Source organism: Apteryx mantelli, chromosome 5 (assembly GCF_036417845.1).
Source record: "Apteryx mantelli isolate bAptMan1 chromosome 5, bAptMan1.hap1, whole genome shotgun sequence".
Lineage (NCBI taxonomy): Eukaryota > Metazoa > Chordata > Aves > Apterygiformes > Apterygidae > Apteryx > Apteryx mantelli.
The window spans coordinates 83,046,552-83,073,253 of NC_089982.1; the positions used below are offsets into that span (position 1 = coordinate 83,046,552).

The 26,702-nt window shown below is 38.2% G+C and overlaps 1 protein-coding gene across 2 annotated transcripts in view; it reads right to left on the reverse strand.

Moving 5' to 3' along the window:
- Nucleotides 1–1,345: 1,345 nt before the first annotated feature.
- Nucleotides 1,346–26,702, reverse strand: part of CTNNA2 (catenin alpha 2) — a 418,052-nt gene continuing 392,695 nt past the window's right edge. Inside the window, exons 17-18 of one of the 2 annotated variants that reach the window (XM_067297214.1) lie at nucleotides 18,453–18,596; nucleotides 1,346–2,503 (exon numbers count right to left, since the gene is read on the reverse strand). In XM_067297214.1, the coding sequence (XP_067153315.1) occupies nucleotides 2,216–2,503; nucleotides 18,453–18,596 (432 nt within the window). In that variant the 3' untranslated portion in view covers nucleotides 1,346–2,215. The remainder of the gene's footprint in view (nucleotides 2,504–18,452; nucleotides 18,597–26,702) is intronic. The other variant, XM_067297215.1, reaches the window with a different exon arrangement.

Genomic DNA, 26,702 nt, shown 5'->3' on the forward strand with positions numbered 1-26,702 from the left:
AATCTTCCTACTTAGCCAGGGAACTTTAATCAGTGGAGATTCTACAGGACACATTAATAGATCGCACTGTCTATATTCTTTCCTCTAAACATCTCTAACTTTGAGATTCCTGTTAAAGCATCATATAATTTTAAAGCAAACATGCAGTTAATCCATCACAGTTCTAGACTCATAACACTTGTACAGAAGCATTAATAGTTCTATTATTTGGGGTTAATTGTCAGTTTTAATGTGCCATACTTAACTGAGACATTTCTATTTGGCTTTTATTTGCTATTTTTACCTTTAACTTTGATATCCATCCTCTGACTCCGTGGTTTCATTCTGTAAAGATCCTAATTACTTTTAGGGAGCTTATTGGTATGCTAAGCAATGCCAATCCATTTCAGACTACAGTGCATTGTCAGGAAAGCTCTTTAAGGACTTACCCAAGTCTTCTAACGTGTTTCAATGACAGAAGAACAAAGAATTCTGATTGGGATACCTTTATATCATTTAATACAACTAAATGAAGCAAAAATAATTTGCTAAAAGCTTCTGAGAGTGTATTTCTTCATATGGATTGCTTGGGAGGGCAACAGTACGTTATTTGGTATGTTGCTGTTCTGAGGAATAATCAGCATGAGACAAGCATATGACCACCTCTCTTAAAAATACTCTAGGGGATATGTGTCATTTATGACATTTCTCACGGTTTCTCACACTGTTTCAAATCCCTTTTGAGGTCATGGATGCTCTCTTAAGTTGTTATTATTTAGTTATTAGAAAAATAAATACATACTCATTGCTTTATTTTCAAATATTCCAAGACCTTTTCATAATGATAATACAATCTATGCCGTTCAGCCAACTGGTGGGGCTAAAAGCGAGTAAAAGTAGATACTGCATTTTTCTGTGCAATGATGTTTTTTATACAGTGCTGTACCACATGGCACAAGTAGATTATTTCCAAGGTTCTTAGATATCAAGCTTACAAACTTAATAAATTGACCTATCTTCATGCTGTTTCTGAGCTGTTGTTTCATTCTTTTCTGACACATCTTACGACAAGCTATTCAATGCCAATTTTTTTCTCAGTTATCTATGAAGTGAGTAAGTGAGTAGTCAAACAAAGAATTTCATTGCATATTTCACATGTATGTCTCAGGTAAAGATTTAAACTCTGTTTTTAACCCAGTGACCATGTTTCGTTATCTCGGCTGTAAAAAATGAGAAAATGAGTGTAATATTGTTTTTCCTTCACAAAAAAGAAAGGAAGCATAAGGCAAAATTAATCACTGTCTACCTCGCAACTATGATGCAGGATACATATACACACCTTAAAAGAGACAAGCCATATTGAGGATTCCAAGGTTAAATGAGTTTATTGAGTTAGTGGTTACAATGGTATGTTAGATACCTGTAATCCAAACTACACCTACATATTTGCCTCTAAATTCTCACATTTTCCGTGTCTCTACACATTCCACCACCAGGTCTTCTATTACTAATATAATAATAATAATCATAATCATAATAATCATAATCATAATATAAAAGGCAATGTCAATCACCATATTGTGCTTCATACTCCACCATAAGGAATTCAATTGGCAAAAGTAAACCTCTGTTCATATTAATGGGATTAATAGAAATGTGAGCAATCATAACACTACTAGAATATAAAGAACAAAATATGGTTTAAAAGAAGCATTTTTAAGATGAGTTAGTTTTTAACCGTTTTAAAAATTCACATACTATAATGAAGATGACTTAAAAGTTATATCATTCAATTATTGGGCCACACATTTAAGCATATTGGCTAGTACATTTTTGCACTGGAACAGAAGCAATACAAGCTTTATGGTCTACCATTACAATTCCATTTTTTCACTTAATATACCTGCCAACCTAATGTTTCTTGCATGCATACAAATTTCTGGGTTTAGACTTGAATTTATTATTTAATCCACACACACCCCAGTGATGCAAATTCTTTGGCCAATTTAATGCTATAGCTTAGTTTAAAAAGTAAGCTTGGAATAGCTCCATTTAACATCAGAAGAGAATGTCCTAAAATTTGGTGTCGCAGAAAGTTAGTTACATTAATAGAGTCTCAGGTTGCATGCAAATTGACACTGCTTCGTTAGTCCCCCCCACCCCATGCCAGACGCATACAAGTCGGCAGGTATGCATACAAAAAGAATATAAAACCCTCCTGCTAAAGCTTAGTGTTTTAGAATGAATCCATAGCTTTAAATTCACTTAAGGCCTGTACAGGGGAAATATGTTTCTTCTGGGACCCTCTTCTCACTCTTGTCTGATATTCTTCTGGTTTTTCTCTCTTTACTAGAGGTTTCTTCTCAGGGGCCTTCATCTTCCAAGACACAACTGGTGAGTTCACTGCAGCAGTGCCATAGACCTTCTGATACTTAGTAGAAGCCACATAGGATGCTTTCACTGTAAGGACCACAGCGTTCATCAGATTTTTAGCTGCCTGGATGAGAGAAGTGGCACTGTCCAGCTACGAACAGAAAACAAAATGAAATACAGCAGGGTTACTCCACGGCTGCATCACTAGAGCATCCCCTGACTGAAGCCCAGATATTCTCAGATCTCATCAAGGATGAAACGAACACTTTCCCTGAGGAATAATCAAGTGGCTGGTAGGAACAAGAAACAGGAACAACATGCACCGAACTGTTAAGGGAAGACCACGGTACCTCACATCAACTTTTTAAATAACTAAAAGGAAAAACTTGTGCTGGCCTTTTTTTGTTTGTTTGTTTTTTTGCTGTTGATTCTTCTGCGGGTGAATATTCAGCTGGATCTTTTTTTCACAAAAAAGTGACTCCTCACTTAAACCTTTAAAAATTTACTTTTAGCTGTCAGAAACAGCAAAATAGGTCAACAGGGATTTTCCCATGTGTTGAGGTTTGTTCTAATTATTCCCAGTAAGCCCCAGATAACACACCCACTGATGTCTACAAGAGCAGTGTGAGGCCAATGCTGAGCTTGTTAGAGAATCCCATCTGAAAAGATGAAAGAAGATTTTTGAAATCCCTGAAGAGCTAAAAAATGAAACAGTTAACTGCACATTATTCCGGTTATAGTAATATGTGAGATATTCATGTTCATGAGGACTTTTACCTAGTGATTAGTAGGGTTTTTTGTAAACAAACCCTTGCATTTTTCCCATGCACGACTCCACCTGAGGTGCCCGTGTCCTATGGAGGTAATGGGCCTCAGGCACTTGCTGAACTTCAAATCTTTGGGACTTCCAGTCAATAAACTTTCATCATATCCTCAAATCAAGTACATGTACATGTACCTGGCCAAATTTTTCAAAAATATTTAAGCAGATAAAGGATCTTCCAAAAAGCAATGCCATAGTGTTCCAAAATAAGAATTAAGCACTTGACAAATTCAGCTAGGTACATTCAAATCAGTCGGTGCTAAAAAATAAGGTCCTAAGTACTGCAGCAACCTAGGATGTTCAATTATTCCTTTCACAGAATATGAAAAAGTGGGATATACTCCTTGTGATAAAGCCTCTCAGTTCTATCATACAAGCTATCTTAATTTTCTGTAAGTCTTTCCAAGTCTGTAGGGAATATTTTAGGTGCAATATTATTTTAGCTCTTTAATTCCACCCTACTCCCTCAGTAAGCTCTAGGCTATTTTTAATTGGTATAAAAGGTCCCATCTCCTTCCAAACCTTCCTTGCTCCATCTTTTGGGAACATATGATTCTTTAACATGAAATTTAAGCAATGTAACCAGGCCAAATCCTCATCAAGCAATAACAAAATCTTGCTTGTTAGCAACTGTACTTCACCTCAAGTATTTTGAATCATTAACAGAGAGGTCAGAATATAATTGCAGGAGAAACATCTTTCTGAAAAGTAAGTGTCATATGAAACAAGAACAAGCTTCACAGAAAGCCTGTACCTGGAGGCACATTCATCCATAGGCTTACCTGTTGTTCTCGAGTTCCTGAAATGTGGCCTTATATTCATTATTATTTATTAAATACACAAAAAGTTAGACACAGAGAAGTGAAGAACAGAAAAAAGTTATAATGATTTTCACGTACTTGGTGCCATTCCCTGAAATGCATAATTAATTGCCTGCCCCCAGTAACTATTTTTCCTCAGGACTAATTTGTATTTTCTGTTAGTAAAAAAAAAACAAAGTTAAAAGATGGAAAATTACATTATGTGGCAGAAACATGCCTATTCAATAGGCAGTAATGAAATATAATTCAGTATAGTGTTATTCTATAACCACACTACTGAATGATTTATAATGCAATCTGTATATTTGTTGGCAAATAACAGATCATACTCTATTAAATTAGGATATTTTAATTTACTGCAAAGATCTACAATCAAACATTATTCATTGTTAAATGATTCTTTTTGAAACACCGGAGCATTGATATTGAAAATAAAGGGACACTGTCAAACAGTATTTACTTCATAATCAATGTGGATAAACTGACTGGAGCAAGCATATATCGTATATTCCTATGAATTCTCTTTTCGGAAGGTTTCTAATAGGCTTTTACAGTGTCTCTTTCCACAAAGTGTTCTGATAGACATTTTACATATGGCACATACTAAGGAACAGAATGATTAAAGGAAGCATTCTGACATGAAGAGGCACCTAAAGTAGATGCTTAAATCCATACAAAGGAGGCAATCTACATCTTCAAACACATTAGTAATTTTATAGAGGTTATTGAGAAGGATGTGTGTAAGCATTTGTACTTTTGCAAGATCGGATATGGGTTGGAATGATGTCTTTTAAGGAAACTGCATTACTTATTTTGATGCCATTTTAATTTCCTCTAGTTCCAGTCTTCACCATTATTAATCCAGTGTTAACATGCAGACACTTGTCCTTGTTCTTAATATTCATTCATATTGTAATATGCTTTCAAGTCTTGGAATCAGAAAAGAGACATAAAAAACCCATACTAGTATTAGAACATGAGTGCTCTCCAAAATCTGCTGGTAACCATCCCACGTATCCAATTTGTCCACCTAAGCACTTCCAGCGATTTCCTCATTGCCTCCAGCTCCTTGCCTGTATTCTGGCTCAGTAAAGAGGAATTAAACTGAATGAGCACCATTTCAATTAACATTTAGATCTTACTACACCGCTGCGTTCCTTCAGTTTTAAGCTGTGCTTTGTAATCAGCAGAACTACAGTGGCATAGAGCTGCAATGAGGCAGCAGTGAATCAAACCCTTGGTGTGATAATTTCTTACCAAATCTGGGCACAGAAACACACACGCTTTTCCAAACAGAAAAATGTTAATATTAAAAAAAAAAAACCCAACACCTGGGAAATGAACATTTTAAATAAAAGCACTGCTAGGAAATTATTGCACAGTATGCTGCAAACTTTGCTCCCTCGCACTGGTTAGGGAATTACGAATATCACGATAGCCTTTTTGTGCTAAAAGCCAACACGGCCTTTGACTAGCTAAGCAAGTAATAGTATTCTGCTACTTAGGTCTCTTTACAAGTAAGTTTGCCTCCAATTAGGAAGAAAGCTATCTTAAACATAAGAGATACATTTCGGTTATTGGGCCATAAAACTTCAAGAACAAAGAAGGTTGGGGACAGATCCAGAATCCTTAAAGAACCTGAGAATCACTGCACTGGTCACTTATCCTGGTTAAAACTGCCATCTACCAAGGGAAGACATAAATCATTCAGAAAAACATTAAAAAGATTTTGCTACAAGCTAACTCTGCCATTAATGAATGCAAGGTTAGAACACGGGAGCAGCAGAGCCTATTATCTGCCAAGAAGATAATTTCAGGTTTTTTTTCTTTTTTTAAATCCATAAGGCTTTGAGGGGGTTTTGATCTGCTTATAAGCCGTGCTGCATTTTTCCTGCAATATGTGCAGAATTTTCCAGAGTCTTGTTGTAATAAGGATTTCTTGCTTCTTTTACATACACACATAAACTGAATAAAATAACCAACAATTACAACACCAAAATAGCTAGAGAAACAGGAGGAAATAAAGCTGGAAAATATTCTCCTTAACAGTATAGCAAATGAAAAGAGATGCTTTCCCCACTGTAATGGGGAAGAATTACACCACAGTTTTTAGAAAGGAGAAAATTTAATTTCCAGAGATTATTCTTGCATTTAATCAGAAATATACTATAAAAAGGAAGGAAAATAGAGACAAACATTCTTTATTTCCAGTAAGCAAGGGCCTAGTATAGGTTGTTTTAAAAGAGCTGGTTAGGGAATGTTCTGGATCATTATTGTTGATTTTAATAACCTTTGGAAAATGGGGGAAAACTTCAGAAGAACTGTAGATAGCTGCTAGTCTGGAAATATTTGAGCAGGGCAAAGAGAACGACCTGTGCAAGTATAGGCCAGTTCAGCTGACAGTGCTGCAAAACAAAATAATGCAATGTCGATGAGGGACTCCATAAATAAAGAAGGAAGGGTAAGAAAAGCAGTTAATGGTAATCAAACAGTTCTGTGGGTAAAAATATTTTCAAAGTAACCTATATCACATTTTGGGTGTAATTAAACTTTCGGTTGCTTAAAATAATATTGTTGATATAACTGGACCTTTGAAAGGCCCTTTACTTGGTACCGCATGACAGTTTGATTAAGAACTGAACGGATACAAAAGTAACATGGCGCACACAGAATGATTCCAAATTCTCCAAGTTTCCAAAATTACATACGATGTGCAAAAAAAATCATTGCTGAACAGCTACTTTTGCAGTGAGCTCCTGGAGAAACTGGTTCTCAGCTTTACGATCTGAATATTTCTGTTAACGTCCTGGAGAAAAGTCGGTCAGAGCTGGTAACGTTTGCAGATAACATAACAATTGAGAAAGCGGTAGGTAATCAAGAGGACAAGTGATTGATCCATAATAAGCTGGCAGAAGCCAGAAATGTAGATTTTTGTTCGGCCAAATTCATAGCAGAAGCTACTTATAGGATAAGGAACTTTATCCTGGGCAAGAGTGATTCAGCAAGGTATTAGGTATAGGTATAGCCCTCCCTAAGTAACAATGTGGAAAAGGACTAATGTGAGCGCTGGGTATATAAGCAGAAGAATATTAATGGAATAGGAGCTTAAATTGTCATATTCAAGCTATCCTGTGTCCATAGCTGTGCAATACCGAGACCTCTTCTCAATGCAGGAAGAAGACTGAGAACCTGGAGAGAATTTAAAGAACCCCAAGAACAAAAGGCATGTCTGAAAGGAAAGATTCAGGCAGCTCAGTGTTTTCCATTAATAAAGTGAACGACTGAAAACTGAGTTGATCGCAGTCAGCAAGTACTTGATAACAGAAAGCTGGTAATATTTCAAGTTCAACAGATTAGACAAAGATGTAACACAACCTAATGGCTGGAAGGTGAAGCAGGTAATTTTAGTTATTGATTAGCTGCAAATTTTTAGGAGTTATAGTTATTAATCACAACAACTCGTGAAGGATAGTGATTCTCTCTCTAGAAACTGTGAAACCAGTATTGGATGTTTAATATGTATACTCTGGTTTAAGCATAACTCTTGGACACTTTGTATGTCCATTATTTTGGGACCTTAGGCGTCAGTTATGCAGCAAGGCAGCTTAGATGATAACAATGGCCCATATTGATTTTAAAATGTACAAATGCAAAAAATGAGTATTAATAATTATTGATGAATAGAGTTTAGTCTGTTTTACTTCCTACAGATTGGGAGGAGCAACTGTCATATGTTTATGTTGCAAAAGAACCCTCAACCCTTAGAATTCTCTTGGTTTGTTTGTTTTTAGAAGATAAAATAGACATTGTCAAGCCCTTCCGGCTCACTGGGAAAGCTGGATGCATTCCCTGCTTCTTCTCCTTTTGGGAGCAAGACCATGTTTTTGTGGATAGGTGTGGTTGCGGTCACCACAGCCAAAAGTCAATTAATAGCCCCTGAAGCAACTAAGGTTATGTGAAGCAAGCAATTCAGAAACAACATTTTCCCAGATTACATTTTGGGTGTGCATCTTATGCAACAAAACATTTTCCTCCCAGCTATGCTGAAGAGTAAGTCCAGTCCTACATATGTATGTAAGATATATATAATAAATAGATCTTCATCATAATACTAATGTCCTACATTTCTGTAGCACATTTCATGCATAAAACATGATAGTATTAGTGACAGCCAATGCAAGAATGGCTTATTCACTATTCAGATGCACTCATCCCTGCCGTGAAAGACATCTGTTATTTATCAGCACCACTATCCAATGGCTGAAGCTGTATTTCAGTCAGTCATTGCAAATCGCGCATAAGGATTTTGCTAGATTTGGGTCTAACATGAGAAAAGGGAACTATCATATACATCTGAAATTCTGTAACAAGCAAAGTGTCATTACTTAGAATGTAATGTGCTCACAATGGTGTTAAAAAGGGATCTGTGGCTACATAGAGAAAACAGGATTATATTTCTCTTTTCTTAGCTATTTTTTCCTCATCTGATTGTAATTAACTTGCTCCTTTAGACGTGCTGAATTTTTAATTCATTCAGGTGATAGTTGTGTTTTATAGCTGGCCAATCCACTGATTAATTGTCCTCATCTGCATTTTTTCAATTATAGGTAAGTAAACCGCAGGGATTCCCACGCCCACTTGGCTATATTTAACAAAGGCTGAATTTTTATATGGCTCATAGTATCATGTCTCTCTCTTACCACAACAGAAAACAGACAAGTATACAAAGAATGATGGGTATCTTCTGTCTTCTATGGAGCACTGCCATTTTAAACACAGATTTATTTTATAAGGTCAGCTTGTAACACGCACATGGCAATTTAATGTTGGAAAGTTGTTTAAAAATAATGTTTGAAAAGCAGATGCCTAACTATGCTGGATTTTGAGGACCATAGTTCAAAGATAAAATGTCTAGTATGAGCCTTAGGTAGGACTCAGACACTTATTTTCTTTAATTTTAGTCCATCAGGTTTTGCGTATGTTTTGTTATACTTGTGGAAGTGCCCTTCTGATTTAGACACTATGAAAATGTGATTTTTATGTCAATGGCTGATGTCCCAAACTGTCAGTATTTGTACCGTGAATGAGCGAGGATGAAAGTCAGTGTTTACCTTTGAATGAGTTGGGATGAAAGCACATATTTTAACAAATGAAATGATAAAACATAACATAAGGAAACTGGAAACAACTGAAAGTTAATGTTGTCTGATTCTTTTTGTGAAATATGATTATTACTGACTTCTCTCCACCCTGATAGGTCCCAAATGTTAAAAATATGTTTCTTCCATGTGTCTGCCATAAAGAGGGTATATAATTATTTTGGAATTTCTGATAGATGTTAAAGTTTTTATGTTCATCATCTGTGTTTACAGTCAACAAATTAGGTATCCAATATGGCAGTATCACTGCCACATCACAAGATTTGCAATTTGCCTTGTAGACATCAGATATAATGTAGGCTACTTCCTATTTAATGTTAGCTTAATATATTGTTGCATTCATTTTCATAATTTTCATGGGAAAAAAAATATTTTGACCTAAAACGAAAAATGTATCAGACCCAACTCTTGTTCCTCTGCTCATTATCTGTCACTGCCTAGCAGGGGAAAAACGCTATAACAGTGCAATTCACTTCCTACACCAGAAACACTGTAAGGACAAGCAATCATATCCAGGGTCAAATTTTTTAAATCAGCTTGCGTTATCAGTCATTTTTGTGCCACACCACCACGTCAAATCTGTCAGACTGTTACTGAATTAGGATAGTCAGGATCAGTCTGAACGCCTAATATCTGGAACAGTTCCACAGACCAAGGAAGAAATCCTGAGTCCATAAAGCCAATGGAGTTTTGTAGATTAGTTCAATGAGAATGGGTTTCCACCCCAGGATTCTGCCAGCACTGTGGGTGAATATACTGCACTTTTTTCTCTGCTAAGGTTGAATGTAGAAGAAAAAATACTTTCTACACCACCCTATGACTGACAAACATCCTCCAGGATGGCTCCAGGTTTCCTTCTAAATCTTCTGCTTCACCCTACATAGAACTTTTGCCTGGAGGACGATGCCTACAATAAAATTGTCCTGAGAACAATCATGGACAAAAACCATGACTCTCTAATGGCTATCACAGTTGCATTACTAATTGTAGCAAAATCAGTAAAAACACAGTTAAATCTTTGAAATCTTTCTGTTACACACAATGGTTTGGTCTGAGTTCTTGGATGATTAACAGGAAATAAGCTCTGTTATGACTGATTGGAAGATAGGCTCCTACCTCATCTTCAAGGAGAGGATAAAAATCATAGAATAAAGATGAAGTGCAAACTATATTTGACAGGATAGGCCAAGTCAAATCATAACTAAGATTTTGTGATACTGACAGGAGGGTTACTGAAGAAGCCTAGAATAAGAAGTCCATTGAAACTCAGTATCTGGCCCAATAAAAAAATCATTAATGTAGAAGTTAAGGTAAGTAGTCTGCGTATCACCAAAATTGTGAACACCATTTTATGCTGGGATTCACATTCCAGAGGTCTATACAACATATGACATTGTCAAAACCTGATGTCATATATAGAAAAGTGCAGTCAGGACTCTGTCAAATTTGTTTCAGGGCAGATTTCCACTTTCATAGTTAATTGAAAGAGGAAATACAGGATATTTAACTGGTCTGTGCTATTGACCTCCCTCCTCCTGACTTATATAATTAAAAACAGATATCATTTTTAAAAGCCCATAAAAAGCTAGTGCTCCTTCCACCAGAGTTTTGGAAATGAACCTTTTGTTCTTCATCTAGGCAACACGTATAATAGCAAGAAAAGCATGCCTTTCTTACAGTCTTACCTGAAGAGAGTTCAAATCATGTCTGGTTGGCTGGAAATTGTACTCTCAATGATAAAATGCAGGAGACTTTGGGTAAAAAAAATCAATAAAGCATAGAAACACTATATTCTTTACATGAGAATGTGTTATCTACTGCTGTTTCTCCTGATTTTGTCACAATGAAAACAAAAAGCAAAGTAGGACAATGCAGGATTTCAGACTGCAGTACTGGGAAGAGTGACATTTTCCCAACTTTTTTTTTTTAATTTGTAAAAATGCCCAAACAATGCCCGTATATGAGTTATCTCCATGTCTTCAACTGTGAGGATTTGTCACATTTTGAGACAAATTTCTTTCTTCAACTAAGTTCATACCTGTATGGTTACATTTCCCCAGGTCATCAAAGAGAGACCTTGAAGATAGCTGCTCTACAGGCATAACGAGCTTTCCTCGGGAAGGGGCTTTGAAACAGCGTATCAAACACAGAGTCAAAATGAATAAGACAAAATCCTCCTGTAGAATGGAAGATACTACCAAGACAGTTGTTCCTTGCTCCCTAATGTGTACCTGCTGCTTTTTATACACATTTTACATCTCAAAGAAGTAGATAAAGGGCTTGATCCTTCAAGATACTGATCATTTCTGAGGCACTAAGAGCCTTCAGCTTCTTTGGAGTTGTTCAGCCCAGTCAATGGGAATGTTCCTTTCCTTGTTTGATTCCCTGTGCACTTTTTAGGACTTTACAACAGTACACAATGAAATAAAGAAACAAAACTGAGTCAATCACTGGATACATTGTTTGTGAATATATTTGTTCATTATGTGTTTAGCTTTAGCTACCACTAAATGTTATTTAAAAAAAAAAAAAAAGAGGAAAGAATTACTGGATACTTAGCAAACAAATGAAACCATAACAAAACAAGAATGACTGTAAATGCTGGTGTAGCTCACAAGGAAACAACAAGCAAAGATGACAGAAAATCATAAGAATAAATGAAAGTGAGTAAAATCCTGTTCACAATTGTAAAGGCTTGTTTTTATCACTTACATTCTAGTATGCAAATATTCATAAAATAATAGAATAAATTAGGTTAAAAGGGACCTTTCAAGGTCATCTAGGCCAACTCTCAGCTTGAGGCAGGTTGAATTAGATGAGGTTGTTCAGGACTTTGTCCACTCGAGTTCCGAGTATCTCCAAGGATGGATATTCTACCTCTCTAGACAAGCGATCCCCACCCCGCACTAGGGCTTCACCATTGTCAGCCTGAAAAAATTTTTCTTTACATCTAGTTGGAATTTGCCTTGCTCAAACTTGTGTCCATTGCCTCTTGTCCTGTCACTACGCGCCTTTGAGAAGTCTGTTTCTGTCCTTTCTATATCCTCCTGTTAGGTAGCTCTAGACACCAATAAGATCTCCCCTTAGCCTTCTCTTCTGTATACATGGAAATTAGTAGCGTAGATGATGCAGGTGATCTCAGTTTCACTGTTACGAGAGCAAATATTTTATCCAAAGGAAAAAAAGTGAGTAGCTGTAGAAGTTATTTAAGAAGGGAGGAAAAATTAATCAACTATTGACAGATATTTAATAACTCACCCAAGTTTAGTTCTGCACCGTCTTCAGAAAATACATTACATATTAGGAAATCATAATTTACTCGACCTGTGTTTTCTTTTGAGACTCAGTGCTCTAGATGGCATTTTACCTGAACAACAAATGCAGAAGTACTTATATCCTCAATGATTCACATACCCCAGCCATTTCTGTGCTTTTCACCTCCTAACAATCATTCCTATACAAAAACAAATTAATTCAGCCCTGTCTCCAAATCTTCCTTCTAATTCAGAATTTATGTAAAGAACATGAAGGAATGATTTCAACTGTTATTTAAAAGAAAGGTGAAATGAAAAAAACATTCACATTGCCTTTTTTTTGTGAAAATAGCTCTTGCCTAACTTAAATATTGTACATTACTCACGATAATCTACAGAGTCGTCTCTGTAGAGACAGCTCCTACTTGGCAACAGGAAAATTATGACTAAATGCCTTTTAATATTAGTCAGAATCCAAGAACAATCCAGAGCTGGTGGCACTAGAACCTCCAGAAGCATTTTCTTAGATGTCTGTAATTGACCAATTTCTTTCCTAGGAATGCAGATAAGTACCGGATGAAAAATGGGGCTGCTCATAAAACTTATTAAATTGATGTGTTCAGTGACCTAGGCAAAGGTTTCCAGAATTTCCATTTATAAAAGGGAATTCTTATCCTGAGCTCATCCTAACTTCAGGTACTGGACCAAGGCACTCCAGCTTCTTTCTGTGCTTGGTGGAGAAGACCAGGAACCATGGGGTGCTTAAGATCTTTCATGGGTTCTCTCTTTGTTTTCTACAGGAATGTGCCAGAGTACCTCAAACTCTTTAACTATATTTAGAAATCCTAAACTGCATTAGGAATCCTAAAGCAGTGCAATGAATCTAGGCTAGATGCTCAGCATCTCTGAAAAATTGTATTTGGCTTTTGACTCGGTAGACCAAGAACTTAAACAAATTTAATGAATACTTTTGAGATTGTTTTCCTTAATACTTCTCTTTTGCTCCCCAAAAGTGTAAACAGAGGGGAAAACACATGCTACAAAACATATTTATCGCTCCAGTCTACAGAAACTAATGAGATAGTGGCCCCAGAGAGCTATGTTATTCAGATAAATATCCTTACAAAACAAATTGAATATTTTGTCCAGAAACAAAATTAGTTTCCTTTCTTCTGGAGCTCAACACCAAGTTCTCATATTCATAAGTTCACAGAAAGTTTACATTATTTTCATGTAAATATATACCTTGAAAAGACCACAAGGCTACGTCCCCTGACTTGTCTGAATGCACGCTTCAGTTCACCTGCCTATGCCTCTGTCACTTTTTAGATGTAACTAATCTAGCCAGTTGTCAGCATCTACCCTGAGATGAGAATATTTGCTCTCTAGAAATGTGTATTGATCTCCATCAATTATGAAACAAGTCTACAGTGAATAGCTTAGATACAGACATTTACATTTGGCTAGATGAATCCGTTCCACATAACAGGGGCTATAACAGTGAAAACTCTTCATAATTCAAGCAGAAACTTTCTGAATAATGCTCAGTTTTCATTACACCATAGATCTCTCATTTTTTGTACAATTTTTGTCCCACTTCTGTTACTGCAAGCCCTCTTTCCTCTCTATCATTTTCAAGCAGTAGTTCTTACTAAACTCCTTCTTAGTTCTTTTTTTTTTTTTGCCATCCAGAGTGGAAATTGGAAAGTAGAATGAGAAAGGCTGAGACAGAGAAAGGTTGCCTGGAAAAGGTCTGAGTCTTGGAGGAAGACATAGTGTTTAAAACTCATCATGTTTCTATATATCTTTTCTGCCCTGATCTGGCTGGCCTGCATGTGGCCCAGTATTCTCATCCGCAGAAGAAGCATAATAACAATATTTGCTTCTGGTTTCAGTTTTATGAGGGTATACCAGAGTGTTTGCTTTGAGACGTGCAGATGGGATGTATAAAAATCCAAAGGACCATGATTGAACAGACTCCTGTTTAATGTCTTTAAGATGGAACTCTCCAGAAATAACAAGTCTGGGGTGTTAAGGCAGTCCTAGTTTCTTCTGGCCACAGTGCTCAGCCCAAGTGTCAGGGCCCTGCACCTAGGGAGGAATAACCCCAGGCACCAGTACAGGTTGGGGGTTGACCTGCTAGAAAGCAGCTCGGCAGAGAAGGACCTGGGAGTGCTGGTGGACAACAAGTTGACCATGAGGCAGCAATGTGCCCTTGTGGCCAAGAAGGCCAATGGGATCCTGGGGTGCATCAGGAATAGTGTTGCCAGCAGGTCGAGGGAGGTGATCCTCCCCCTCTACTCAGCCCTGGTGAGGCCACACCTGGAGTGCTGTGTCCAGTTCTGGGCTCCGCAGTACAAGAGGGATGTGGCACTACTGGAGCAAGTGCAGCGAAGGGCCACAAAGATGATTAGGGGACTGGAGCATCTCTCTTATGAGGAAAGGCTGAGAGAGCTGGGCCTGTTTAGCCTGCAGAAGAGAAGGCTGAGAGGAGATCTTATCAACGTGTACAAGTATCTGAAGGGAGGGTGTCGAGAGGATGGGGCCAGACTCTTTTCAGTGGTGCCCAGCGACAGGACGCGAGGCAACGGGCACAAACTGAAACACAGACACTTCCACCTGAACATGAGGAAAAACTTCTTCACTGTGAGGGTGACAGAGCACTGGAACAGGTTGCCCAGAGAGGTTGTGGAGTCTCCTTCTCTGGAGATATTCAAAACACGCCTGGACGCAATCCTGTGCAATGTGCTCTAGGTGACCCTGCTTGAGCAGGGGGGTTGGACTAGATGATCTCCAGAGGTCCCTTCCAACCTCAACCGTCCTGTGATTCTGTGATTCTGTGAAGTGTCACTGAGCATTTTTGTTGACAATTCAAACGAGCCGAGGTCAGAGTTTAAAAGGATTGCAATTTAAATGAACACGGAGGTCCCCTAGAACGCTGTGTGCTGTAATTGTGGCTTCGTTCACTTAAACGAGATTAAATCAAAAGTAATTTATTTGGAGTCAGTGGTGTTATACCAGCCTAAAACTGCAGTAAGAGAGGGCAGGGTGATGAGCATCTATCTGCCAGCTGACATGGTTTGTGAACAGATGGTGCATTTCATAACTCTCCCTCACTTCTTATATAGAAAAATGAGAAGGTAAGAGCCAGCCCACAAAGTTTTAATTCAACTTGTGAGAGAAATCAGCCTGGAAAACACAGAGAATTTGGGAATTATATGTAGCCATCTTAATCATACTGATAAAATGGTCCATATATATGCTCTTACATCATTAAAATATTGCTCACACCTTGCCAGTATGACTGAGGAAAAAGTCTGTAACTTCGGTGCTGATCTGCCTAAATATATAGGTATAAATATACTTGAGTTACTAGCTTTGCTTCGAGTCTGTAATATAAAATGTGCTTACAAAATTTAATCAGCACAACTTTTTTAAATGCCTTATTTTTGTAAATAAGCTATATCATAAAGTAACTTTCAGTTTATAAAACACTTTTAAGAAAATTTAACTCATTTTAATAGCATATATCAAAACAAGCTGCTCAGATATTTGCTTTCACAAGTTTTCATATTACACACTGAATGAAATCTGCTGAATGCTAGACCATATTATATTTTACTTTAATTTATGTATATGTAAAAACCAGAAAGTTAAAACAAACAACGCAACTGACATAATACATATTTTATCCAAAGCTGTGTAAAATACAGGAACTTGTACGCTGTAGACTTTTTAATTTTTTTTTTATCATAGCTGCCAGTGAAATTATTTAAGAGGAGAATTAGCTCAGTAAATGTAAAACTAGGCTATTTATTCTTCCAATGTCAGGTTGCTCAGTCAAACCCACAACCTGGGGTGGCATGGAGAAAAATTTATTAGATTTGGCACAGGCAGATTCCAGGTTAATTATCACAACAGTTTATATCATTTTGAATATCATCCCCTCTACAAACTTCTCCCTATATATATGCCAGCCCACTACTGATTTGCTCATCTTATAAGATAAATTTAGAGAGCAAATTTCTCGGGATTTCAAGTAATGCACTGACATCTCTGTTCCATAATATTCCCCCAGTGATGATCAGTATCTCTAATTCACCTCAATTACTGAATGATACCAATTCTGAATTCCCCTTCCTGATCCTTGTATCACTCTAAAAAAAAAAAAAATCCCCCCTTTATGCCACTAATGTGCTTTCACTTCACTGAAGTGAGGTTAGGAGCACTGTACAGTTGGTCCTTATGCCTTGCCAATTCTGTGCAAAAATTAAAAGTCTCCTGCATTATGCAAGAATAATTACGTGCAAAAACAATTTTGTAAACTCATCAGCGAAGGATGTGCTTAGATCTAAATTAAATTTTACGTCAAAGCCTTTGCCTCTGAAAAGAACAAACCTCAAACATCCTTAACGGAAGCAATTCCGATAGGTTTTCCCACAAAAAAGATCACAAATTGAGTCGCCTGCTTTTCTTTTCCTACTTAAAAGACCAAAGTTGGCTAGGGAAGCTAAATTTTCTGCGTGAGTTCTTGGCTTTGCTAAGGAAGATTTGGAGCCGTAATGTGTGGTTCACTAAAGGAACAGGCAGCTGTAATAAAAACCCTCGCACATGTTATACAAGAGCCACCAGTTGGGGAGCCAATGCTTTATCTTCTCAGTCTTTTTTTTTTTTTTTTGTCTCTGATGGGAAGGGAACCAATAATTAGTGAAAGTTTTGATAGAGGCAAACAAAACCTTCATCCTCCCAGAATTTCGTTCCTAGGCACTGGTGCAAAGAGCATCCCCGGGGAAAGTCCATCTGTCGCCGCCAACCCATCCCCAAAACGTGCCCGTGGCCAGAAGACGAAAGGCTCTGCATCCCACACCCAATTCCTCAGAGCCACCTAGTCACCTGAAGATAGAAGTAAGCCATCAATCAGACGACCGAACGCCTCAGCTGAAAAGGCTGTGATTGCGCTCTCTTCGTCTCTGATTTATAGAGGACACGTTCCTGCCTTTTAGCACCTTTCCCTGCGCTCTGACAAGGCCCCACACAGAGCCGGTAAAGAGCTTTAAATGAACAAGAACGGCAAAATCTGTGCTCTCCCCAGGGGCCAAAATCTTCACGTGACCCTTCTTCTGCCCTCTTGTAGGAGAGCTCTGACATCTTGACAGCATTAACAGATACCCCAGAGGCAGAACAAGCAAGGAAGATCTTCGTAGTCCATCTTGTCTTTTTTTAAAATGCTGAGGGATATCAAAACAGTGAAGCAATAATACTTGGGCCCAAGAAATATAGACAAAAATGGGGGTTTTAAAGTAAAATAGTAAATCTAGATAGCAATAACCCTGCCCCCCTCAAGTTCATATCGCAGAAAACAACAAAAGTGTTGATATATGATTTCAAAGGCTAAATCTCAGCCACATCTCTCGGGTTTTGATTCCCTGCTTAATTTCCCACCTTTTAAAATTTATTTTTGATTTTTATTTGGTTTATAAAATAAGTCTTAGAGTTGGCCTATTGTCAACGCACAGCTTCAGGAACCTTCTGGATTAAGCAAATAAAAACAGTTATAGAGAATATGGAAAATAAAAAGCCTGTCCTGCAAAAAACGGCATTATCCACAGTCGACAATGATAAATACACAAATAACACCCTCCGTCTTTAACCACAAGGCACTTTAGGAAGCCGATGGCCCGGTGCTGCTGTAATGAAGTTAATGGAAATTCAACAACCGAGTCCAAGGGGACCGGAGTCTGGTTTTTCCCAGTGTAACATAAACGATGTCCAAGGATCAATTTAACCCCTAGGGAAGGCGACCAGCTCTGGAAAGCAACACGATCACCGTTTCCCACAGGGCAACAGCTCTAGCACACCGGGCTGGGAAGGGAAAAAAAACAACCGTTCACAGCACTAGAACACCGCATGCAATTCATCCCGCGAGCCCTGGAATTGAGTAGAGACCAGCAAAGAAACAAATCCCACCTTCTCGGGTATCTTCCCGCCACCCGCGGGAGGAGCCCGAGCGTCAACGACAGAGACCGGAGAGGAGGTTACTCACCGTCGAGGAGTCCCCGCTTCCGTTCTCAAGCGTAGCTCCCTCAGCACCGGTGGGTAGGGGGGTAGAAAGTTGACTAGCCCTGCCCCCATCTATGACAGCACACTCTACCTCATAAAAGGTAGTGCAAGAGCTCTGAACTCCAGTCTGATTTCCGGGAGATACAGAAAAGAGAGAGTGAGCGAGAGAGCAAGCGAAACGCGGCGCCGGCGCGCAGAGCGCAGCGGGGAGGAAAGCGGGTGCTGAAGGAGCTATGCTTGGTCAAGGAAGCAGGGACTCGTCCACGCTGCGTGGCCCCGCTGCCCGGCGATTCCCCTCGCTTGCTCCCGCAGCACAGCTTAGACGGCCAAGCCCGCAATCAGCCGAATTACGGCGCTTTTGGATGAAAACCAGAGAGGATAGAAAGCTCCATCCCCGCTACAAGCTGATTGACATCAGACGGGGCACGAATTTGGCTGACAGACTTTGGAGCGGCATTTTTGGTGTGCGATTTTGAAGAGCAGGGCTGCACGTAAAAAGCTAAATGCTGATTACAGGCAGTTGCAATCCCGGTGACTACCACTGGAATTGCAGTCGTGTCCACCAGGGTTGAACTTGAGCCACAAACATCAAAATACAATCCAGCCCTCTGGACTCACGCTTGAAAAAAAAGTCAGCTAGAGGGTAGGTCACCTTCACCCGTATTTGAAGAAGGTCAGGAGAGAATTACATTTTTCTCGCACTGGAAATGAGAAGTGGCATACTGTGCTGAAAGAACAAGTGAGGGAAGTATAAAGGTTCTGGGCGTACATTTATTTACAGAGCACGCTTTCAAGTTCCAGAAAATATCAACAAAATTGCAGAGAGGTGATCGTTTGAAAGACTGTACGTTTTTAGCCTTGTAGTTACACACTGACAACCTCACAGGCTGAAGCCAATTTTTTTTTTTATTCAGACAGCTTCCTAGGAACTGAAACTGGAAATGGGATATTCATTCTGATTTATTGTAAACAGAGATTTATCATGCAAATTCAGGAAAAGCAGGTTTGAGAGTAAACAATTACTTGTATTATCCAATGGGATTTTGATTTTCTTAAAAATTTAGCTGTGTACTAAAATTTGTAAAATAGTATATGCTGCTAAACTTAACTCCATTAAATAAAACTGCTCAGAGAATAGGGGACTACTCAGTATCAGTAAAGAGCGGTAGCATAAGATCCTGTGTTTCGGAAGATGAAAAGTGAATGCTCCTTAAATCTCTCTTAAGAGTATGGATTATAAACACACAGAGTTAATATTGACATTTTCACTTAGGCTTTTTGTTGCTAGAAGGATTATGCAAATTGTAATCTAATCACAAGCATTTTTCAGTCTTACTAATGATTAATGTGTATTCCCTGCTCTGTTTGTGTGCTCTTTTTTTCTTTCTCCTTTCTTGCTATCAAAAAAAGAGAGTGTCTGACTAAAGTCTAGTACCAGTCACTTCACCTAACAACAGAGGTCAAGTATTTTTCTTCTCAACTTTTGTAACTTCTACAGTATCTGAAGATGCTGCTTTAAACCAGCATTTTTGTGGATTTAACTCAAAGAACAATTTGGCTAGTCCAGTTAATGAAATGAAGAGCTGCTGTGGCTGTTAGAGATGAAATACAACTTCAGGAACACAATGCAAAACTAGGCTGCATCTGCATAATGCAAAGCTATGATGGTGCTGCGAATTTCAGTTCATAATTGAATTAAACATGTCCAGCTGATTTCTCATTATTTGATCTTGGTTTCAAGCTATTTGCATGTATGAAGATAGAGGGGAGGAAAAACCATCTTTGGTGCCTTTTGTATTAAGGACTAGATTGTGATATGCTCTTCTAAATGTCATGACCTGCTGTCAAAAGGCTTTCCATAATATGGCCCAATTTCCAATTATTTAATGGAACCTGTATTGCTACTATTCCTTATTAACATGCATTTCTACTACTCTGCGAAAGAGATGAGAAAATTTGAACATTTAAAGGCTTTTATGGTTAAATGTACTAGATGGAATTCAGTCAATTCACAGCTTGGGTATCCTATGACTTGACTTTTGCACCACAGTTGTTTTTGCCAAATGAAGTAGGAACATATTTTGAACTCTCCTGTGACCACCAGATCTTATGAAGCCTAACAAAATTTGCTTAGTCTGATTGAGAGAACAATGTTCATAGGATGTATCCTTAAATAAGAAAAATAGTACACCTGCAGTGGCAGTTCTGAGATCTCTTAAAGAGAAATAAATCGTATTTTATTGGAACAGAAGCATATGGGAGTAGCACGATTAACCTCTGGAAGCCTGGGGATGGCCAGGTATATTCTCCAGTAACAATACAAGATGAAAAATATGGTAGATCCCATCATCATAACATGATATGAACAGTTCAATAGACTGGGTAACAGATAAAACCCCAGAGGGTATTTTGGGCTAGCACTGCTCAAATCTGAAGTCTTGTTTTGACCTATTTAGCACAATATTTGTAGTTGATAAAAAGGAGAAAACTAAGGGAAGAGCAGAAAAAGGGAAGACTGTGAACATACACTAGAACATATTACTTGAAAACATTTAAAAACATATATACTTTGAAGGAAGGAGGGAAATCTTCTGAGTGTTCCAAGGAATATAACTAAGATTAATTAAATGAATACAAGCAAATGCAAAGAGACAGTAGATGAAGACTTCTGTGCTCTAAAACAGTTTCTTAAAGGACCTAAGTGAAGACCGATAGCACTAGAAAGCTACGTAAACCCAGAGCAGCTAGCTGATGTGATCACTTGCACCCAGGCACTAGCAATCAAGGAGAAGAACATGCCCATGTGCAGTTTGACATCAAAGATCCCTCGGGAAGAAACACTGAAGCGCTCACTTGCTTAAAAAGATGGACAGATGATGGTGAACAAACAGGCACCATTCAGGTACCAGTGGCTCTATAAAGTTTGAGAAGAGCAAGACAGTGAAAGGCTGCGAAGAGTGCCAACCGCACAGGAACAGTGTATGTGCTACCGCTATGCCTAAGGAAGGTAAAAATGGATATACCTTAAGAAATTGAAACAGCAACTCGGAGAGAAATATCAAGCTCGAGGCATGTCAAAATGCCAAGGTGACACACATCATGAAAGTCTGAGAGGCTAACACGCAAAGCCTAACACACTGACCCAAACGTGTCCCGCTGCTGCAGTGGATCAACTCGATGGAGGAATGGCAAAATCCTTTCTGCTCATTACCTGTCACAGCCAAGGACTGGTGAAATATATAACATCCCATCTGACTCAGAGTCAATTTGCAGCAACTCTGATTTTTTGACGCTGGGGATGTTGAATCTAGTTGCTGGTATGAAAAAGGATGAAAATATTTCTGTGGTCTTTTGGGTCGGACATTGATGCTCTAACCCAGTTCTAATGTGATCTTTGATGAGATTTAGGATAAATCACTTGTATGCCTTGCCTCATTTTCTGCTCATACTATTAATTACCTGGTAACCTAGTTCACAAAGTATTTTGATGGTGAATTAGTCAAAATTTGAAAGATTTGATCCTCAAAGAAATCCTTTGAGAATATCTAACAGTAAGAAATCTGATACTGGATAGTACCGGAAACTGATATTTCTAAGGCTGGATACTATTTTGATTCCATATCAATGTCTGAACTACATCATACAAAATATAACCCTCTTGTTGATGTAGCTGCTTCAAAACTAATGACGAGATGTGAGGACAGACATAATTTTCCTTTTCTCTTATGAGGTTCATAGATAATAAATTAATAATAGATAATAAATTAGATAATAAATAGATAAAAAAGATAAAAAATTAATAATGAAGATAATAATAATTCAGACATAAAAAATACAAGGCAACTTTGAACCTTCTTTGTCCAGTCTGATCTCTTCCTAAAGGTTATTATTACCTCCTGCATTCAATGGAAATACATTCCTATTGTGAGTTTTATTAAGTATTTCATTGTAAGCTGTTTTGTTCAGCATTTGCAATTGATTCTGCTCAGGCTGGAAAAAACTGTTGATGTTTTCCCTTGAGGTATGGCTTTTTGCATGCATGTGTTTCTATGTGTGTGTGAAACTCACTGATCTGAAACTCAGGTTGTCAAGAAATACAATTAAAGGGAAAGAAAATGATGAATCTTAACTGAAGTAGTTTTAATATCAGCAAAAGCATCATCCGATAGTACTTTAGAAGTGATTTAAAATCTTACCACTATAAAAATCAGGAAGTGAAATAATTGGGAGAACTAAAAGATGAACTTTTGTGTAATAAACTCAGCCCCAAATCTCCTATTGTGTATTAAATCTGTCGGTACTTAACTTCATTCTTCCACATTCCCATGCAAGAGAAGCAAATCTAATTTTTTTTTAAAGCCATGGGGGATATATTTATTAGTAAATCCTCTATGCTGTGCACTAAGGATATAAGTTGGGCAACTGAGAATGCCATGGTGGTGGGAAAGGAATTCCTAATTAATACAAAATGTTGAAACTTGGTCCCAAACCACTTCCTTTAAAGGAAGCTAGGGAAAGAGGGGAATGTGTGTCCTCTCCTTCTCTCCAGCAATAGGCATAGTCTTTGGGGACTATGACCAGCTGTTGTATGGCAGAGGGGTCTCTAGACCCTGCTAATTATTGCAGGGCTGGGGCAGTCTATGAAGCAGAAAGCCATAAATTCCCTTCCTTTCCCCCCATCCTTCAGCATGTCCTGGAATAGGAAAACAATCTGGACTGAAACCACAGTTACTGCAGGGGCAGGAGAGCTTTGGATTTTAGAGTAGTTACTAGCTTTAAAATAAATGCAACATATAGTGAAGCTTACACGTTAGTATTTCCTTCAAATCTTGAATCTCTTTTTATTCCTATATTTGTTTCAAGCCTCAGTCTTGAAGCCATAACACATTGCTTTGTTCCCATGGAATTAAATGGTTTAACTCTTTTTTTGTATCAGAAATTCTTTTCTTTGCAGAACACTCTTCTGAAGAGAAACGTCAATAAATGTAATATGCTGAAAATCATGAATATTTGTTACCTGATAAAGCACAAAAATATGTTCCCTAAAGCCAAAAATACTTAATGAAGATAAAAGGCGGACCTGTCCAAATTTTAACCTACTAAATGTAGACATATGAAGGGGGTGTGTGCTTCTTGTTTCCATGAATATATCCTAATAAAAACAAGTGAAGTGTGACTTTGTTTTGCAAATGAAATTCTGGACAGTTTCTTTCCATTTTTGGAGGGTTTTTTTAATATATATGTGTGCTTATATATGTATTTATATACAATGAGATATTCTCTTTTAGCGTGCATGTTCCTGTAAATAGTCTTGTAACAAAACACCTTAAAAAAAAAAATCTGAGATTAAGTTTGATAACAATATTTGCTTGTTGAAATTTTCAGCTACATCTTAAACATCATTCATCTATTTTTGCTTACATAAAGTGCACCCTGCCCACCAATCAGTCCACCTTCACTGGACACCTCTGAAGATCTAACACTATAAAACCTTCCCCAAATCTCCTGTGCTATTCTATATGCAGATCCTCCACCCCCAGTACCAGATGTCCAAAGTTCAGGGTTTATTCAATTGTCCAATCCAACAACAATTATAAAGTCAAAACCTTGTGAACTCACAGAGGTAGAAATAGGATCCTCTGGGATCCTTCACTTAGCTGAACCACGATACCACAGAAATGGTGCGTGAAAGAGACCTCTGGAGGTCTCTTGTACAACTGCCCACTAGAAGCGGGTCGATCGCCAACGCCAAGATCAGCTTGGCCGCTACTTTGTCTAGCTGGGTCTTGAAAACCTCCGCAGATGGAAATTCCACAACATCTCCAGGCTCCTGTCCCTGCGCTGCACTACCATGCTTGGGAAGCAATGGGAAGACTTCATATCCTAAAATATATCCTTGCTATAAAAGTGGAAGAGCTATGGTAAGTAGGCTTTAGAGCCATTACGCATGTATTTATTTCTTTTTTTCTACTCCTCTTTGTCCCGAATAAAGGTTTATCAAAACCTTCATATTGCTATATCATGTGCACCATATAGCCACATATTTTGGAAGAAAGTACACTTACTACAACTTTATTTCACCCTGTCATATATCAGTATAAATGTACATGTCTGCATGCATTCAAAGACATATATAGAGGTTACGTAAATATACCTCCATTTCAAAAGGCGCAGCTGAAATATCTCCCTGTATTTTTTGCTTTCATTTCTTCCAAAGCAGATGACATAGGCTACAGCCAAGTATGCAATGTAAATCGAGGTCCATCACTTCCACGCCCAGCCCCAGCCTTTCTGTCCCAGAAGCTGCCTTTTTACCGTGGTGACTTCAGAGCTGAAACAAGGATCCTAGGTCTTTATTTTCTGTCCTTGCTTGCTCTACTGTGAGTAATAGGGGAGTTGAGAGTATGATGGAGTCCTACCAACTTCGTGGTCCAGACTTTCTCCCAGTCTTTTCCCACCACTACAATTCTTTGACTTCATATCCCTATCTTGCTTTTGATTTTGGCTTTTTCTTCACCTGACCCCTTTATATCTCATCTTTCCGGTTCCTTAGCTGAATTCCTTAGTATTTCCATACTCTTTTCCTCTACCCAGTGTTTTCATTCCCAGACTCAATACAGAACTCCATTCCAGCAACCCCATCCTAAACAAATCTTTTTCCACCACTTCCATCTCACATAACTTTATTTTCACAGCACTGGTGTATAACTATTTTCATGTGTTTCCTTGTGTATACACACGAGTAGTTTCTGATGAGCTTCCCTGCTAAATAAGCTCCTACTAAAATACTGAGAATAAAATTAATCATTTTTTGCCAGTTTCTAGGAAACAACTGTGACAGGCGAATAACCCTGTTCATTTTTGCAAATTCAGTTTTTGCAATTCTAACTTTTTGCCATGATCTTGTGGGAGAAAAAAAAAGGGCAAAAGTGAAACGCAACTTGCAAAAAAAAAAATAATAAAAAAAAAACCCTGAATAAAAGGAAATCACACACCTCAAATTATATTCCTAAGCAATTTCATAGTTCTCTGCTTGGTCCATCTTTCACCTTCCCTTTACCAGTCTGACACTTGTCATGTATTATAGCAACACAAACCCTAGTCTTCCAAGGGTGGCAGCTTACACACAGGACTGTGTCTTTTCTCTGTGCTTTGAAACTATTTGAGCACCTACTGTCCAGGGAACATGAAAACAATGATTATTTAGGAATACCTGCTCTTCCCCGCAGTGCAAAGCAAACGGAATCGCTAACAGACAAAACATAAGACTTCTATTAGCAACATCCATTAATCAGTAAGCACAACTAGGAAAACCGGTGCAGTTTAAAAAGCTGATCGTATGTGCATTTCTTTTCAAAACACATTGTTTGAAAAAGTACGTGTCTAGGCTCAGATTTTTTCCACTGAAAACACCGTCAGCCTGCCAGTCCAGGCAGTTCAGCCCAATAACGTCTAAAAATCCTGGTTTATCAGGCTCTTTCTATGAGTTTACTTAATGCACCGTATGTGTTTGGAGTGCGCTTTGGCTATTGATTCAATACTTTCAGGCTGTGTTCAAAGATACATGGCTGTTACTCTGTTTGACATTGCACATCTGTCTGGCTTGGAAATTTAGGACTCTCTGGGCAAATTTTCTGAGAATAGGGCTGATTAGAGCCGCACAATTCCAAAACAAACCTGAAAACGGTAGGGGGCTGCCTTAGATAAGGGATGGTCTTAGACTCTGTTAAATATAATCCTGCAGGAAACGCTCGGGGAAAGCTACTACCATAAACAACAATTTTGAAAAAAATGCAAGCTCATAAGGTAAATGGGGAGTAGGTAAATGAGCTGATCAGCTTCGGAGCAGCAGTAAACACAACAAGTGGATATTTATTCTAGGGTAAGAAATGAATATATAGATCTGCTTTATTGTAATGGTCTAGCTAATGACAGAGTCAGACAGGAATACTAGAAAATAAAGCAGCCCTCGAGTTAGAAGAAGTCTGAATTTTGCTCCAAATACAAATGCCATGGTTCAAACCAACTCTATTCAGCAAAAGTAACTACCAGAAAAAGGCGACTTATTAGCATGCGCTAAGTATATGTAAATGGCATTTACTTCGTTGGGAGTAGCATATGCTCAGCACTTCAGTGAATTCATTCCAATACAATGGTACAACTGATTATGAAGCAAATACACATTACATTAAATAAACGAAGGCAAAAGGCAGAGAAAATGATTTTGGAGTGC